The sequence below is a fragment of the Brachionichthys hirsutus genome, chromosome 17, assembly GCF_040956055.1.
Source record: "Brachionichthys hirsutus isolate HB-005 chromosome 17, CSIRO-AGI_Bhir_v1, whole genome shotgun sequence".
In the NCBI taxonomy this organism is placed as follows: Eukaryota; Metazoa; Chordata; class Actinopteri; order Lophiiformes; family Brachionichthyidae; genus Brachionichthys; species Brachionichthys hirsutus.
The window spans coordinates 12843600-12860774 of NC_090913.1; the positions used below are offsets into that span (position 1 = coordinate 12843600).

A 17175-nucleotide genomic window follows, 5' to 3' on the forward strand; every position below is an offset into this window, starting at 1 on the left:
ATAAGTGTGTCTGGTTGAATAAATTGTTTAAGTCCGCCTACTGCTGAAACTACGTTCCTGATTGGGCTGCTTAAACGTAACTCCGGAAGAAGGGTCCAAACAGATTTGTTGCGGCGGGAAGTCGTCGCTTGGTTTCATGGGAGATGTAGTTAATAATATAATTATGATAGTAATAATGATACAGTACTGTACATGAAAAAAAATCCTACAAGCAGTTTAAGTACAAAAATAATAATTGCTAACTAAAAATTTAGATGTATTGATGTTTTATACTTTAATTAAATTAAATGATCATTACATCGACTAGTCTATAACTTCAAACGCTTATGTGGGAGCGATGCCGCTTGACCTTCAGCGAATCGATCCCAGCCCCAGACAGTGGATGGCGCTAATGGTTTATTTTGAGAGCGCTCGAATCTCAACGAAGAAGAAATCATAGTAGAAAGAAACAGTCCCGCCAGTTAGCAGCTGGCTAACCTTAAGCTGAAAATACGTCATGTCAACAGCCTCCAAAGTGGTTCTGGGAGTTTCTGTAGTTCTGAGTGTGAGCACAGTGACTGCCGTTCACCTGAAACAGACCTGGGACAGACAGGTAACCTGGTCCGGTCGAGTCCGGCTAGCACGGTTAGATTAACGGGGTGTTACCGTTTCAGGGACGGCTAGCGGGTAGCTAGCAGATAGCTGTGGAGCGACAAGGTCGGGTGGAAGGAGCGGTAATCAATTAATGTATAAATCTACCCCGACCGTTCAACAGAAGAGCACATGCGGATACAGCTACAGCTAGCGGAAACTGCTAACTCCCTGCCCCGTTATCAAAATAAAAGCACCAGAAGTCGAGCTTTAACTAGTGCGGTTCTTGAGTGCTCACAATTATTAGACGCCCGAAACGTTAAACACTTATTTCAAGCTTTATATTAACGTATAGTCAAACATGATCGTTAATTATCCAGATTTTGTGTCTGATAAGTGACTAAAGTTGTTGTCTAATAAATATATCAGCAGGAAATGTAAGTATTAGCGTAAAGTACTTGTGAACGTTACTTCCACGAGCAGAGCGCTGCACCAGCTCATGAATTATTCATTATGTAATGACGAGCGTCAGCGTCTGTCTGTTAGCAGGATAAGTCGGAACGTTCTGGCTGGATCTTCATGACATTTTCAGGAAACGTTGGGAATGTTTCCCGGAACAGATGGTTCGGTTTTGGTGCCGGATTCTGGATCACCTTAGGGTTTTCGTTAACATTGCGATCGATGGAGGATCACCATTTGTTCTTCTTCCAGCGTCTCCACGAGGGAGTCCTCAGAGATCTGGAGCGTCTGGCCAGGAGGAAGGAGAACCTGAGGCTCCTGGAGGAGCAGAGGTCCCTGACCCAGCAGCTGGAGGCGGAGCTCCGCCCACAGGACCACGGACGCACCTGATCGCCGGATGGACAGCAGCAGCGAGCAGCTGGGCGGGGCAGAGGGCGGGGCCTCTGAGGGCCTGGAGGAGGGGGAGGTGGAGGGGGAGACTCTGCTGATGGTGGAGTCCGAGGATCAGGGGTCGGTGGATCTGTCACATGACCAGAGCGGGGACTCTTTGACCAGTGACGTGGGCGAGGAGGCCGAAGGGGGCGGGGCCTGCGAGGACATGTCCTTCTACTGCGACCGCTGTCACAAGTGGGTCCCTGCAGGTGAGGACGGGTGACGCTGCTGCAGCCGATCAGCACAGGGGACGAGTGTCCTCCAGGCTGACGTCCTCTCCCCGACTGTCCTCCAGCTCAGCTCCATGGCGACCAGCCCAGCTACCTGAAGGGAGACAACTTCTTCAAGTTCACCTGCAGCGACTGCGGCGAGGACGGGAAGGAGAGCTTCGAGAGGATGAGGCTCACCTGGCAGCAGGTGCTCGCCGGCCCCCAGCTGGACGCCCCGCCCCGCCCCGCCCCGCAGCATCACCTGAACTCAAGGTTTCCTCTCCGCCCTCAGGTGGTGATGCTGGCCATGTACAACCTGTCTCTGGAGGGGACGGGTCGCCAGGGTTACTTCAGGTGGAAGGAGGACATCTGTGCTTTCATTGGCCGACACTGGAACTTCCTGCTGGGAACCAGGTGTGTTGCTGAGTGAGGGTCAAGCCCAGGTGGACCAGGCAGTGACCACTTCCTGTTTGCTCCTCCGACTTTAGCGGCTGCTAAAGCACAGAAGTGTTGTTAGCATCGCTAAAGTACCTTCAGTACGGCGTTGTAGCATTAGCACGAAACGGTCGGGCTGAAAGTAACGGAAGTACTACTACTACTACAGTACTTTAGAGAGTAGAATTCATCGTGACCTGAGACAAACACGTCTGCGTTGGGTCGGGGTCACAGGGTCGGGGTCAGAGGGTCGGGGTCATGGTCAGGTGAGTTCCTTTGACATTCCTGAATCTTCCGCTGATGTTGCGTTTCCTGTCTTGGGCAGGAAGAAGACGTCGACCTGGTGGAGCACGGTGGCCGGCTGTCTGTCGGTCGGGAGTCCGACCTTCTTCCGTTCGGGAGCTCAAGAGTTCGGTGAGCCCGGTTGGTGGAAGCTGGTTCAGAACCGACCTCCGACCCTGAGACCTGTGGTGGACAAATCTGCGCCCAAGGCTAAAGGTACGGTCCGCTCGCGTTCTTCTGGTTAGCGCTGTCGCTAACCCTGGAGGCTGATGGTTAGCGCTGTCGCTAACCCTGGAGGCTGATGGTTAGCGCTGTCGCTAACCCTGGAGGCTGATGGTTAGCGCTGTCGCTAACCCTGGAGGCTGATGGTTAGCGTTTCACCTGCAGCCTCCAAACCCGCCCTGGACCCGGTCATTACTGTTGAGGGTCTGAGGAAGCGTGGCGCCAGGAACCCGGTGGAGAACGCCATGCAGCTGAAGGAAAAGCGTTCCCGCACACAGGAGGCGAAGGACATCCGTCGGGCTCAGAAGGAGGCGGTGGGAGTCTGCGCTGACCACAGCGCCGCCTCCACGCCTGCTAAGCTGAGTGGAGGGCGTGGAGGCGGCGCCGGACGCCGGCCCGACCTCGTCCTGGAGAAAGGAGAGGTCATTGATTTCTCCTCCCTCAGCTCTTCCGACCGAACGCCCCTCACAAGCCCATCGCCGTCCCCGTCGCCGGACTTCTCCGCCCCGGGGACGCCGGCGTCTCATTCAGCGACACCCAGTCTGCTGTCGGAGGCGGACCTCATCCCCGACGCCATGCCTCCACAGGCTCTGTTCCACGGTGAGTGAAGGCCAAACCCCCCGGGGTGTGGCTTAGCGTGACGGAGACGATCAATGTCCTCTCTGGGTCCTCCAGATGATGAGGAGATGGAGACGGAGGGAATGATTGACCCGGGGACGGAGGACGTCCCGCCTCCCAGGGTAGCGTCTCACATTAAACGTGAAGCGCAGAGCGAGGGCGAGGACGACCTTGAGGAGACGTTTGGACTGAGTGGAGGTCCGTCTTCGGGGGGGGTTGTTGGTGCTGGAGGACCTGAGCGGAGGAGGATTCCCCACGCCGAGAAGGCGGAGCCTCCTCGCCTCGCCATGCTCAGCCTGTACGAGGAGAGGATGCTGCTGCGGCGGCTGGACGCCTGTCCGCTGGCGCTGGCTGTCACGCCTCAGGCCAAACGTCTCCACAGGAAGCTGCTGATCCGCCAGGCCAAGAGGCAGAGAGGGCTCCCCCTGCTGGACATCGATCGGGCCATCAGCGCGACCCTCAGCCTGGTGGGAGGGCTCTACTGTGTCCAGGAGGTGGACACGCAGGTGCGAGCCGGAACCAACAGCCAGGAGCTGCGTGTTCTGGATCGCTTCCAGGTAACGACGATTCCTCCTGCAGCATTCCGTCTACGAGGAGAGACGACCAGCGTCCAGGAGGCGGGGGCGGGGGCGGGGCGTCCAACAACACTCCGTGTCCGTCTGTGTGCAGACCAGCGTGTCCAGGAGACGGGGCGTCCAACAACACTCCGTGTCCTTCTGCCAGCGCTTGATGGGAGACGAGGGCAGTTTGGACCAGAGCATCAAGAGTCCGTACACCTCCCGCATCCTGAAGCCCTACATCAGGTACAGGGAACCTGACCTCCGACCTTCTGTGGGGTGGAGAACCAGACCTCCGACCTGTCGGGTGGAGAACCTGACCTCTGACCTTCTGTCGGGTGGAGAACCTGACCTCTGACCTTCTGTGGGGTGGAGAACCTGACCTCTGACCTTCTGTCGGGTGGAGAACCTGACCTCCGACCTTCTGTCGGGTGGAGAACCTGACCTCCGACCTTCTGTGGGGTGGAGAACCAGACCTCCGACCTGTCGGGTGGAGAACCTGACCTCCGACCTTCTGTGGGGTGGAGAACCAGACCTCCGACCTGTCGGGTGGAGAACCTGACCTCTGACCTTCTGTCGGGTGGAGAACCTGACCTCTGACCTTCTGTGGGGTGGAGAACCTGACCTCTGACCTTCTGTGGGGTGGAGAACCTGACCTCCGACCTTCTGTGGGGTGGAGAACCTGACCTCTGACCTGTCGGGTGGAGAACCTGACCTCCGACCTTCTGTGGGGTGGAGAACCTGACCTCTGACCTTCTGTCGGGTGGAGAACCTGACCTCCGACCTTCTGTGGGGTGGAGAACCTGACCTCCGACCTTCTGTGGGGTGGAGAACCAGACCTCCGACCTTCTGTGGGGTGGAGAACCTGACCTCCGACCTTCTGTGGGGTGGAGAACCTGACCTCTGACCTTCTGTCGGGTGGAGAACCAGACCTCTGACCTTCTGTCGGGTGGAGAACCTGACCTCCGACCTTCTGTCGGGTGGAGAACCAGACCTCCGACCTTCTGTGGGGTGGAGAACCTGACCTCTGACCTTCTGTCGGGTGGAGAACCTGACCTCCGACCTTCTGTCGGGTGGAGAACCTGACCTCCGACCTTCTGTCGGGTGGAGAACCTGACCTCTGACCTTCTGTCGGGTGGAGAACCTGACCTCTGACCTTCTGTGGGGTGGAGAACCTGACCTCTGACCTTCTGTCGGGTGGAGAACCTGACATTCAGATGTGGTGGTGGTGTAGAACTCGTGTTCTTGCTCTTGGTTCCTCAGGAGAGATTACGAGAGCCGTCCGGTGAAGCTGAGGTTGCTGCAGGAGATCAGAGCCCACTCCCACAGGAAGGACCCCGACTGGGTCCCTGACCCCGGCGCCCCCATCGACTACTGCTACGTCCGCCCAAACCACATCCCCTCCGTCAACTCCATGTGTCACAGCAGCTTCTGGCCAGGTACCGTGTTCTAACCGGCGCGGGCCGTGGGCCGCCGTCCTACCTGTCCCAACCCACGGTTGCTGTTGTCCTCCACCAGGTGTGGACCTGTCGGAGTGTCTCCAGTACCCGGACTTCAGCGTGGTCGTCCTCTATAAGAGGGTCGTGGTCGGCTTTGGGTTCATGGTTCCGGATGTGAAGTACAACGAGGCCTACATCTCCTTCCTGCTGGTCCATCCTGAGTGGAGGAGGGCCGGCATCGGTACCTTCATGATCTACCACCTGATTCAGGTGAGTTACGACAGCAAGGATTACTGCAGAGGGTCCAGCCTGTTGGGGTGCCGGGCTGTGGGCGGGGCCGTTTAACGGGCGGCGGCTGCTGTGGGCGGGGCCGTTTAACGGGCGGCGGCTGCTGTGGGCGGGGCCGTTTAACGGGCGGCGGCTGCTGTGGGCGGGGCCCTTTAACGGGCGGCGGCTGCTGTGGGCGGGGCTGTATTATTTGTCCAGGTGAGAGACGTCTGCTTCTCCCGCCGGTTTGCTGGTCCTTGGGAGACCCCCCATTACCTCTGACGGACCTTCACCTGGAGGCGGGGCCACTGACGTCCTGCGGTTCCGTCCTTGTCTTCCAGACGTGTATGGGCAAAGACGTGACGCTGCACGTGTCCGCGAGCAACGCCGCCATGCTGCTGTACCAGAAGTTGGGCTTCCAGGCGGAGGAGTACATCCTGGACTTCTACGATAAGTATTACCCCGTGGACAGCAGCGAGTGCCGCCACGCCTTCTTCCTCCGCCTGAGACGCTGAGCTGTCTCCAGACAGGACGAACCCGGGTTACAGGAAGTGGTTCGATCATGTGACCTTTCGTTTCCTGTCAGTAAACCTTTTACCTTCAACTGTTTGAGTGTTTCAATAAATCGTGCTAAATCCACGTTGATCGGGTTCATGGATCAGAGGGCGTGTCCTCGTTTGCGTAACAGGAGTAGATTAATACCTTTGCAGTGCTGCTAGCAGCGGGACATAAACAGACAACATGAGTCACCCGTCCAGAGACTCACGTGAAGCCACGCCCACACTCAGACGTGGAAGTGCCAAAGCCTGAACAGGAAACACAAAGCGGCCCCCCTTCACCCCCCGCCATGAGTACGGGGGGGCGGGCTCTACACGTACAGCAGGTTCTATTGGCTGAAACGTGAGACGAGTCCAGTTTGTCATTTATTTCCAAGACCATGTTTACAAACAGCAGCCAGTCAGAAAGCCTCCAGTTTGACGTTGGCTCCTCCCACTCTGCCCAGCAGCCAGTCAGAAAGCCTCCAGTTTGACGTTGGCTCCTCCCACTCTGCCCAGCAGCCAGTCAGAAACCCCCCGGTTTGCCGTTGGCTCCTCCCACTCTGCCCAGTAGGTCCCGCCCGGTCCGAGCCGCCAGCAGAGCGACCAGGTCGCTGCAGCCAGACTCCACGGCGACGTCGTACGCCGTCTGACCGCCGGCGTTTCTGCACCGCCCGCTGGCCCGACACCTGGAGCACACATGATGTCACGGTGACATCAGAGGTGGGAGGGGCGTTATCATTAAAGGTGTTTCACCTCACCTGAGCAGAACCTGTGCACACTGCAGACCTTCAGAACCCAGAGCTGCAGCTTCATGCAGGGCGGAGTTCCTCCTGAGAAAGAGGAGGTCACCTTCATCACATCAGACCACACCCCTCACAGATCTGTGCTAGTGCTAGCAATGCTAATCTGGAAACGGACACACTTCCTGTTCCGGGAGGAGCACCAGCACCTCCATCAGCTCCCGTTTTAACCTGGAGCTGATGCTGATTGGCTGATTGGCTGATCAGACCTCCAATCAGCTGGCGCTGATTGGAGGTCTGATCAGGTGAGGGATCTTGAGGGACCTCAGGTGAGCGCGCTGCTCTTCTTACCCCGCCGACTGCTGGTTGACGTCAGCTCCTCGCTGCACCAACACGGGGAGGGCCGCATGGTGGCCGTTCACCACGGCAACCACCAGAGCATGGCGGCCATCATCGCTGCAGCAGGTGGGATCCGCCCCCTAAAGCAAATGGACCAATCAGAGTACGCCGCCTGCGGATTGGCTGAAAGGCTCGTACCTGATCCAGGAGCTGCTGGATGACCGCTATCTGACCCCGACCCGGACCCAGCTCCTCCAGCAGCTGGACGTTCTTGGCCTGCAACCAGGTGAACCAATGAGAGAGCAGCTTTCACCTCTACCTGCGCAGATGGTTCAGGTGTCTCACCGGAGGTTTGGGTGTCCAGCTTGTCTTCGTTACACCTGTGGACCGACTGCTTCCTGTCGGACACAATAAGCTGCCTTAGCTAGCATGTTAGCTCTTTGTTGTTTAGCTAGCTTCTGTTCTGAGCTGAAGCTTTTATGGACACGCCACCAGGACAGACACCTGGTGAAACACCTGGTGAAACACCTGGTGCTGGTTGTTTGCTAGCATACTTGCTGGTTAGCTAACTGATCTGCGGGAAGGACTAGAGGTCGTTCACGGCGCCCGGCGTGCTCATGGCTAACGCTAAACGGACCGCTGTTAGCTCTTACTCGGACCGCTGCTGTCTGCTGACCCCTCTGTGACGCTGCTCAGGTCCTCGGGCCCGCCTGCAGTCGGTCCAGCGCCATCCTCCGGTCGGATCAAACACAACGTCAGCCAATCACATCACCCGTCAGCGTTTTGGTAAACTGTTCCGGGGCTCACCGGCTTGACTTCCTGTCCCGCTGACTTGAAGCCGACAGTCAGAGTAACTTCGTGGAGGTCTTCCTGCATCACTGCAGAAACCACCTGAGCCCAGATCAATAGATTTACCTGAACCTGATACCGAGCTGAACAGAGGATCATTGAGAGCTAGCTGGGCCTACCCGGCCCAGTCGAGGCTCTCCCAACAGAGCCCTGAAGGGGGCGTTGTTCTGCACATAGCTCCTCAGGTGAGCACACACATGGTCCAGCTGTTTCCTCCAGTAACCTGAGGGCAGATTGATTGTAGTACTGTAGTAGCACCAGTAGTAGTACCAGTAGTATCTGTGGGAGTATCGGTAGTATTTGACCTCTGCCCGGGCTGATGGCGGTCGGTGGCAGCTGGCGGTCTCTGACTGCCCGCTGCTTGCTGATCTGAAGGGCCCTCTGTTGCTCCTTCTTCTCCAGCTCAGGGGCTGATGGGTAATAGAGTCCAGCGGTCTGTGTGTTCTTGTCTGCAGTGGGCGTGGTCAGCCTCATCTTGTCTTGGGAAGGCTGCTCACACAGGTAGAGATCATCCTGCTTGCCTTGCGTTCTGCAGGATACCTGATTGGTGGAGAGGTGCTCGTCAGGCGCTGTGATGTCATTGTAAGATTTGGGCGGGGCCTGCGACTGCAGGAAGACGCCGCATGCTCCACAGTAGAAGGCGCATGGTTGCCCACTCGCTCCACATTGCCAACAGATCTCACAGCCGGCTGCACGACAAAGCTAGAAATACATTTCCCACAATGCTTCAGTCTCAAGATGGGATTAGCCCAGCTTTATCAGAAATACATGGTTATCACGTTATGCTAACAGTAGCAAGTGAGCTAGCACCGATTTGAAGCAGGTTTGGGTGTTAGCGCCGGCTCTTAGCTTTACCTTTATAAACCATGCATGGGTTAACACCACCCTCAGGTAACACTTCAGCTAATGCTGAACTAGCGGGTTAGCTACGACTATTTGATCTGCGTTGGACTCGCTCAGGGTTAGCTAGCCCAGAGCTAATTAGACTTAGACAGTGTGTTTCTGTGATCAGCCATTAACACAGCCACCGTTAGCTCAGGTGTGTGTTCACCTTGGAAGCACACCAGCCGCAGTATCTGGCGTCTCGGCGGTTCGTACGGCCACACCTGGTGCAGGACGGCATCCCGCCGTCTGCCAACGGGAAAGGGGGGGCGCTGTTCCCAGCTTGCGTTGCCTGTAGCAACACAAACCATGTAACCGTAGAACACCCTGTGTGTCATCAGTGTGTTTGTCTCACCTGCTGTAGGCGGCTCTCGCAGGTGAGACACCTGGTGATGTGAGTTGGATTCCCACTTCCACAACAGACGCAGAGTCGGTGACCCTACAGAGCAGCAACAACAGGAAACATCCTGGTGATGTCATCACGACACGGGGGGGCTGAACACCGGACTGAGGTGCGTTTACCTGCGGCGTGAGGCTGGACTGTGGTCGTCGACGCACGGGGGCCTCACACACCAAACAGCTCTGACTGTTGACAGGAACCGGGGCGCCACAGAACCCGCAGCACGTCACCTGACATCATGGGACACGCCCTGGGTTAAGTGCTGCAGGTCAACCCAGCAGGGGTGCTAGTGAGACCCAGGGTTCACTTCCTGCTGGTGGCCATTCCCCCCCCGACTCACGCTGCACCCCTCCAACCACCCTAAATTTTATTTTAAATAAAAGAACGACTCCAGGACCATCCAGTTCCCTCAAGATGTCGAAATAACCGGGCCTCCGGGGCGACGCCTGGATGGGCGGGGCCTCCGGGTGACGCCACTTTACCAGTAAAGCAAGGTGAACATCTTAACTTCACCCTCAGTGTTAACACAACATGACTTTCATGCCAAAGGTCCGCCGCTGAGTGTCAGGTGTAATACCTGCCCTCCCTCAGCAGGGGGCGGTCTCTGTTCGGGTAATGGAGGAACTGCAGCGCCACAATGAGGACAGAACTGAGCAAACGGCTCTGAAGGACGAGAACTCAAACACCTGGGACACCCAGACAGATGACAGAAATGTTTTTAATACAGGCTTAGCTTAGCTTAGCTTAGCTTAGCTTAGCTTAGCTTGCTCCCCGTACCTTAGGAGGTTGATCTCAGTCTGTGTGCTGTCCAGCTGTTTCAGCACACCTGAGCTCTAACAAACGACACAATAAACGTTAGCACCGACCGTCTGGGTTCCACAGCAGGTGAGCTGGCGGCGACCTTTCACCTCTGAGGTGCTGAGCAAGGTCAGTGGACGAGGACCTGACTGAGGACAGCCTTTTCCCATCATGCTCCACTCTGAGGACAAACAGCAGGAATAACTAAGTGAAGCCATGTGACCATGGTGTAGCTCTGATGCTAACAGTTAGCACTATGTGAGAAGAGGCCCTCAATCTTAGCTTATGGGCACAACCGTCCAATCATCTTCAAGCTCCAGTGACTGCAGGGTGGGCTGCTAAGCTGTCTGTAAGCTAACAACACACAGCACGCTAATAGCTTTAACAATGGCTAAGCTAGGGAGGATCATCATCATCTGTTCGGTTCAGCATCACTACAATAAACCCTCCATAGTTTGACTGTGATGCTAACAATTAGCATAAGACCATTTAAAATGAGCTTCTTCATCCCGTTAGCTCAGATGCAGGTTCCAGGTCTTTGAGGTTCTGATTAGCTTGTTAGCTGACAAAATACAGCATGCTAACATGATAGCCCCGAGCTAACAGTTTCCCCAGCTTCACGTAACTGTGCTACGCTAGGCGAAACTTCACCTGCCTCTGTCTTGTGAGTCAATTGCTGGCAGCTAGCAGCTGAGCGCTACACGTAGCACACATAGTTACCGCACACACCTGGAGGCTTCCGAGCAGAACCTGCAGAACCTGAGGCTCCTTCAGACTGGAACAGGAACCACAGAAGAAAGATACGAATCAATCCTCTTGAGGTGTGAGACTGATGGGAAATGTAGTGTAGGAGCAGTGATTACCTGCTGCTGGCGCTCCTTCCTGTCTGCGTCTACCTGCTCTACAGAGAACACCTTTGTCACCACCGCGCTCTCTCTCCCGTCGCTGCAGACGGACAGACGGACGGTAGTCTGAAGGTTGTTTTGACACGTCTTCAGGTGAGCTGTTACCTGGTGATGGCCATCGCCTTGACAACCACTCTCCCAGCAGGCAGCAGGATGGGCTGGCTGTACTTCCTGCCACCGGCTGACCCCCGCCCCTCCCCCACAGGCCTCGATCCATCCACAGTGTAGAAGACGAGCACACCTGGAGTGTCTGGAGTCGAGGACACCTGTCAGCTGTTTACACGCTTGTATTAAAGTACTTCAGTGAACGTTAACACGCACGCACACAGTGGGGGGTCGGTGCCTTGCTCAGGGGCCCTCGGCAGCCACCGCTGTGAGGTACAGGTGTGTTCTGGTACCTGATTGGATGGACACACGTGTTGCGGTGTCGAGGTTCTTGGCTCTGTGTTTCTCCAGATGCATGATGGGAATGATGTGCGGTGCTGACACTGCGCCCGCCGTCATGACGACTGTCTGTCATACATCATCAGTGAAAGAGTGACGATATTTATGAAATAAAATAAATGCTACTAAACGGTATGTAACAATGTCAGAAATCATTCAATTAATCTTTATTTATATAGCGCCAGATCACAACAGGAAGTCATCTCAAGGCACTTTACAGGAGTGGCAGGAAAGACGGAACCCAACTAGACCCGCAAGAACTCTGAGACGGAGGCAAGGAAAGACTTCCCTTTAACAGGCAGAAACCTTGGACAGAACCCAAGACTCATGGTAGAGCGAGAGAGAGAGACACTGACCTCTGAAAGCCACTTAGAAGCGACTCAGGAGTCCGTTTCTGTGTTCCTCAGAAGACGAGAGTTTAATGAAGGACCGGAAGTTGTTAATGAAAGAGCTGCGCATGTCCGTTTAGCTCTATTAATCTAAAATTAAATGATTGATCTCCGACAAGCCGCTGAACGACACACTCAGTTTAACCCGCTGCTGTGTACGGAAACGGACGCGTAGCAACGCGTAGCAACGCATAGCAACGCGTAGCAACAAGCTCCGCCCGTTTCAGTGGTCAGATGAGCTGATAACAGAACATCCGTTTGTGACTATTTTTGTTATATCCGTAAATATTTTATTTATTTTAAATCAAATTAAATTTATTTTCATTTTTCCACTTGATCATCACAACGTGAAATTACAGATTCAGTCAACATGTCTGTGATGTCATCAGAATTAAAACAATCACCATCGTCACGTCACGTCATTTTGAGCAGTAAAGACGCTAAAGATGGGTTCCGGTTCCGGTTCGATTTGTAGTTCCGGTTCTCGCCGTCTGTTTTCATCAGGCTGTTTTCAGGACAGCTAATTTCTGGGGACCCCAGACGAGCTAGCTAGCTAGCTAACAAACTAATCACCCTAAAACTGAGGCCATTAAGAGTTAGGAGAACCGAACCGAGTGGAAATGACGGAGGTCAAAGTGAAGAAGGAGACGAACCTTCTCGAACCCGCCGAGGTCGAGAGGAGGTCAGTGTCGCGAGATCTAACACCGAACTCCATTTAAATTAACACGCAGTTAGTTTCACGAGCTGTCGCGAGAAAAAGCAGCGTTCATGTCGGGAATCGAGCCGTTTCAGGAAACACCATGACCCGACCGGGAGTTCGGCTGAGAGTCCGGTCGGGTCAGAACCAGAGTTCGGGTCTCCTCTATGTTCAGTGAAGACAGTAAAGTTGTTCATCACCGGCCTGGGCGAATCAGGCGTTTGAGGTGTATGCAAATGAGGGGTTGCTCAAGGGTTCGGTCACCCGAGCAGAGGAGTCTGAGCACGGTGAACGCGGAGGGGCCTGTGATGATGTCATCGTTTAATCAATGTAATAATGATTAATGGGGAACAATAATGATCAATTAACTTAAAATGTGAGGAGTCGCTTTGATGTCAGGTGACTTTCCATCATCATAGCTTTAAAGTGACATAACGTCATAAATTATAGGATTATTCAACCTGCTTATCTATTGATGGTCATTTTATTTAGCTCCTCGATAAAAATGGAGCCAAACTCCCCAACAAACGATTAGTCTTTCATTGGCCAACAGATGATCAATCGATTGGTTGTCTGCTGCAGGATCAAAGAGCTGTGTCAGCAGTTTCCTCAGGGCATCACAGACCAGGTGATCCAGAACGACATGCCTCACCTGGACCCTCAGCAGAGAGCCATGGCCATCAACAAGCTGCTGTCATTGGTTAGTCCTATGATCATGTGACTGCTGAAGCCCCTCCCCCGAGCAGTCAAGCTGTCATGTCACCTGTTCCAGGGTCAGCTGGACTTGCTGAGGAACAGTTCAGGTCTCCTGTACAGGATGAAAGACGGTCAGAGTGGCAGGTAAACACGGTGGACGATGTCCCACAATGCACCAGCGACCTTTAACGCTGGACTCTGAGACGAGTCCGTGACGTCACTGCAGCGTTCTGTGATGGGCTTATTATAGATTACTAGTTCTGTTTATCGCCTGCTCTCTGATTGGTCAGGATGTTTGACTGGCTGCTGACCTCATCAGTGTTTGTTGTGTTCCAGTAAGATGAAAGGTTCCGACAACCAGGAGAAGCTGGTCTATCAGGTCATCGAGGACGCCGGGAACAAAGGTAGGGCTCGAGCTGCTAGGCTAACTGCTAGGCTAGCTGCTAGGCTAGCTGCTAGGCTAGCTGCTAGGCTAGGAGCCGACTTCACAGGCGTCTCAGCTTGATCAACTATCTAGCGAGCTGTAGCGTGTCGTAGCGTGTTGTGACGAGTCGTGGCGTGTCGTGACGAGTCGTGGCGTGTTGTGACGGGTCGTGGCGTGTCGTGACGGGTCGTGGCGTGTCGTGACGGGTCGTGGCGTGTCGTGACGAGTCGTGGCGTGTCGTGACGAGTCGTGGCGTGTCGTGACGGGTCGTGGCGTGTCGTGACGAGTCGTGGCGTGTCGTGACGAGTCGTGGCGTGTCGTGACGAGTCGTGGCGTGTCGTGACGGGTCGCGGCGTGTCGTGACGGGTCGCGGCGTGTCGTGACGGGTCGCGGCGTGTCGTGACGGGTCGCGGCGTGTCGTGACGGGTCGCGGCGTGTCGTGACGAGTCGCGGCGTGTCGTGACGAGTCGTGGCGTGTTATGACGAGTCGTGATGAGTCGTGGCGTGTTATGACGAGTCGTGATGAGTCGTGGCGTGTTATGACGAGTCGTGGCGTGTTATGACGAGTCGTGGCGTGTTATGACGAGTCGTGACGAGTTGTGGCGTGTCGTGGCGTGTCGTGACGAGTCGTGGCGCGTCGTGACGAGTCGTGGCGCGTCGTGACGAGTCGTGGCGCGTCGTGACGAGTCGTGGCGCGTCGTGGCGCGTTGACGAGTCGTGGCGCGTCGTGACGAGTCGTGGCGTGTCGTGACGAGTCGTGGCGTGTCGTGGCGAGTCGTGGCGCGTCGTGACGAGTCGTGGCGCGTCGTGACGAGTCGTGGCGCGTCGTGACGGGTCGTGGCGTGTCGTGGCGTGTCGTGACGGGACGTGACGAGTCGTGGCGCGTCGTGACGGGTCGTGGCGTGTCGTGACGGGTCGTGGCGTGTCGTGACGGGTCGTGGCGTGTCGTGACGGGTCGTGGCGGGTCGTGGCACGTCGTGACGGGTCGTGGCGCGTCGTGACGAGTCGTGGCGTGTCGTGGCGTGTCGTGACGGGTCGTGGCGTGTCGTGACGGGTCGTGGCGTGTCGTGACGGGTCGTGGCGTGTCGTGACGGGTCGTGGCGGGTCGTGGCGCGTCGTGACGGGTCGTGGCGCGTCGTGACGAGTCGTGGCGCGTCGTGGCGTGTCGTGGCGCGTCGTGGCGTGTCGTGACGGGTCGTGGCGTGTCGTGACGGGTCGTGGCGTGTCGTGACGGGTCGTGGCGTGTCGTGACGGGTCGTGGCGTGTCGTGACGGGTCGTGACGGGTCGTGGCGTGTCGTGACGGGTCGTGACGAGTCGTGGCGTGTCGTGACGAGTCGTGGCGCGTCGTGACGGGTCGTGGCGTGTCGTGACGGGTCGTGACGAGTCGTGGCGCGTCGTGACGAGTCGTGGCGCGTCGTGACGGGTCGTGACGAGTCGTGGCGCGTCGTGACGAGTCGTGGCGCGTCGTGGCGTGTCGTGACGAGTCGTGTCGTGGCGTGTCGTGGCGTGTCGTGGCGTGTCGTGACGGGTCGTGACGAGTCGTGGCGTGTCGTGACGGGTCGTGACGAGTCGTGGCGCGTCGTGGCGCGTCGTGACGGGTCGTGACGAGTCGTGGCGCGTCGTGACGAGTCGTGGCGCGTCGTGGCGTGTCGTGACGAGTCGTGTCGTGGCGTGTCGTGGCGTGTCGTGGCGTGTCGTGACGGGTCGTGACGAGTCGTGGCGTGTCGCATGTGCTGCAGGTATCTGGAGCAGAGACATCCGCTTCAAGAGCAACCTTCCTCTGACAGAGATCAATAAGATCCTCAAGAACCTGGAAAGCAAGAAGCTGATCAAGGCCGTCAAATCTGTGGCGGTGAGTCGGACCCAGCGGCGCTTAAGGCCCGCCTCCGAGGCACGCATGTCACCGACACCTGTGCCGCCCTCTGCAGGCGTCAAAGAAGAAGGTTTACATGTTGTACAACCTGCAGCCGGACCGCTCGGTGACGGGCGGCGCCTGGTACAGCGACCAGGACTTTGAGTCCGAGTTTGTGGAAGTTCTGAATCAGCAGTGCTTCAAGTTCCTGCAGAGCAAGGTACAAGTACAGCGATAAATACCACCTCCGGTACCACGGGGTGGGGGCTCCGGTACCACGGGGCGGGGGCTCCGGTACCACGGGGCGGGGGGCTCCGGTACCACGGGGCGGGGGCTCCGGTACCACGGGGCGGGGGGCTCCGGTACCACGGGGCGGGGGTACTCCGGTACCACGGGGCGGGGGCTCCGGTACCACGGGGCGGGGGCTCCGGTACCACGGGGCGGGGGTACTCCGGTACCACGGGGCGGGGGCTCCGGTACCACGGGGCGGGGGCTCCGGTACCACGGGGCGGGGGGCTCCGGTACCACGGGGCGGGGGGCTCCGGTACCACGGGGCGGGGGCTCCGGTACCACGGGGCGGGGGCTCCGGGTCATGTGACCTGCTGTGTCCAGGCTGAGGCGGCGAGGGACGGCCGACAGAGTCCGATGGTTCAGAGGAACAGCTCCTTCGCCACCTCTCACGAAGTCTGGAAGTACATCTGTGAGCTGGGAATCAGTAAAGTGAGTGCCCCACCCCCTTTATGACATCACACGAGTCACACGACCTGCTGACCACGCCCAGACTGACCGGCAGGTCGTCCGCAGGTGGATCTGTCCATGGACGACATCGAGACCATCCTGAACACGCTCATCTACGACGGGAAGGCGGAGATGAGCGTCATCGCGGCCAAGGAGGGGACGGTGGGCAGCGTGGACGGACAGGTGAAGCTCTACCGCGGCGTCAACGCCGTCATCCCGCCCACCGGCCTGGTCCGGACGCCGTGCGGCCTCTGCCCGGTAACACGGCCGGCACAAGCACCGCCTTCAAGGTGTTCAGGTGCAGGTGCGGCCCTGACCTGCTGCTTCCTCTCCTCAGGTGTTTGACGACTGTCACGAAGGAGGAGAGATCTCTCCGTCCAACTGCGTCTACGTGACGGAGTGGCTGGACGTCTGACAGCGCCGACCAGAGCGCCATGTCTCTATTTAGCACCCGCGTTGTGTCAATAAACAACCAAACGGTGTCGGGCTGCTTTGAGTCCCTTCAGTTCCCTCTACGACCAGAGGGGGCGCTGTGTCTCTGTCTGTGTCTCTCTCTGTCTCTGTGTCTGTCTGTCTCTGTCTCTGTCTCTGTCTCTGTCTCTGTGTCTGTGTCTGTCTCTGTCTCTGTGTCTGTCTTTGTGTCTGTCTCTGTCTCTGTCTCTGTGTCTGTCTCTGTCTCTGTCTCTGTCTCTGTCTTTGTGTCTGTCTCTGTGTCTGTCTCTGTCTCTGTCTCTGTCTCTGTCTCTGTGTCTGTCTCTGTCTCTGTCTCTGTCTCTGTGTCTGTCTTTGTGTCTGTCTGTCTCTGTCTCTGTGTCTGTCTCTGTGTCTGTCTTTGTCTCTGTCCGTGTCTCTTTGTGTCTGTGTTTGTCTTTGTGTCTCTGTCTGTCTCTGTTTTCTAGCAGGTCGATGTGATGAGGTGTTCTGTCCAATCAGAGAGCAGGACTGATGATTGATCAATACTCTCCTACCCATAAGCCTTAGCGGCTGCAGCC

General features: G+C 56.7%; 3 protein-coding genes across 5 annotated transcripts; 2 read left to right on the forward strand and 1 right to left on the reverse strand.

Annotated features, from left to right (window-relative positions):
- The first annotated feature begins 1426 nt into the window (after window positions 1-1426).
- Window positions 1427-6089, forward strand: kat14 (lysine acetyltransferase 14). The gene is made up of 10 exons (XM_068751158.1): window positions 1427-1670; window positions 1757-1878; window positions 1963-2084; window positions 2431-2603; window positions 2775-3209; window positions 3285-3784; window positions 3897-4030; window positions 5048-5223; window positions 5303-5493; window positions 5832-6089. Exons 1-10 carry the CDS (start codon window positions 1427-1429, stop codon window positions 6003-6005), a joined length of 2271 nt encoding a protein of 756 aa, XP_068607259.1. The 3' UTR covers window positions 6006-6089.
- A 312-nt stretch (window positions 6090-6401) lies between these two features.
- Window positions 6402-11446, reverse strand: dzank1 (double zinc ribbon and ankyrin repeat domains 1). Its single transcript, XM_068751454.1, has 17 exons — window positions 11341-11446; window positions 11048-11192; window positions 10901-10982; window positions 10017-10072; window positions 9817-9934; window positions 9362-9469; window positions 9188-9278; window positions 9009-9130; window positions 8263-8659; window positions 8077-8180; window positions 7916-7999; window positions 7762-7840; window positions 7454-7506; window positions 7307-7384; window positions 7121-7248; window positions 6788-6859; window positions 6402-6715 (listed from the first exon to the last, which is right to left on the reverse strand). The coding sequence occupies exons 1-17, from the start codon at window positions 11444-11446 to the stop codon at window positions 6553-6555; spliced, it is 1986 nt and encodes a 661-aa protein (XP_068607555.1). The 3' UTR covers window positions 6402-6552.
- Window positions 11447-12248: 802 nt separating this feature from the next.
- On the forward strand, window positions 12249-16665 carry polr3f (polymerase (RNA) III (DNA directed) polypeptide F). Of its 3 annotated transcripts, none has more exons than XM_068750800.1 (9): window positions 12249-12457; window positions 13055-13172; window positions 13245-13312; window positions 13505-13572; window positions 15333-15445; window positions 15522-15665; window positions 16058-16165; window positions 16250-16441; window positions 16521-16665. In XM_068750800.1, exons 1-9 carry the CDS (start codon window positions 12396-12398, stop codon window positions 16596-16598), a joined length of 951 nt encoding a protein of 316 aa, XP_068606901.1. In that variant the 5' UTR covers window positions 12249-12395; the 3' UTR covers window positions 16599-16665. The 3 variants fall into 3 exon arrangements, with proteins under 3 accessions (XP_068606901.1, XP_068606903.1, XP_068606902.1); XM_068750802.1 differs by having other exon boundaries at window positions 16250-16366; XM_068750801.1 differs by lacking the exon at window positions 12249-12457 and adding an exon at window positions 12557-12802.
- The last annotated feature ends 510 nt before the right edge of the window (window positions 16666-17175 follow it).

Coding starts and splice junctions, on each gene's coding strand:
- kat14 (XM_068751158.1), top strand. CDS start 1,427: ATGGACAGCAGCAGCGAGCAGCTGGGCGGGGCAGAGGGCGGGGCCTCT. Junction 2,085..2,430: donor AACTTCCTGCTGGGAACCAG/GTGTGTTGCTGA, acceptor TGTCTTGGGCAG/GAAGAAGACGTCGACCTGGT. Junction 5,494..5,831: donor TGATCTACCACCTGATTCAG/GTGAGTTACGAC, acceptor CTTGTCTTCCAG/ACGTGTATGGGCAAAGACGT.
- polr3f (XM_068750800.1), top strand. CDS start 12,396: ATGACGGAGGTCAAAGTGAAGAAGGAGACGAACCTTCTCGAACCCGCC. Junction 13,173..13,244: donor TCAACAAGCTGCTGTCATTG/GTTAGTCCTATG, acceptor CACCTGTTCCAG/GGTCAGCTGGACTTGCTGAG. Junction 13,313..13,504: donor AAAGACGGTCAGAGTGGCAG/GTAAACACGGTG, acceptor GTTGTGTTCCAG/TAAGATGAAAGGTTCCGACA.
- dzank1 (XM_068751454.1), bottom strand. CDS start 11,446: ATGACGGCGGGCGCAGTGTCAGCACCGCACATCATTCCCATCATGCAT. Junction 11,193..11,340: donor ACGTGTGTCCATCCAATCAG/GTACCAGAACAC, acceptor CCTCGACTCCAG/ACACTCCAGGTGTGCTCGTC. Junction 9,279..9,361: donor AGTCCAGCCTCACGCCGCAG/GTAAACGCACCT, acceptor GCTGCTCTGTAG/GGTCACCGACTCTGCGTCTG.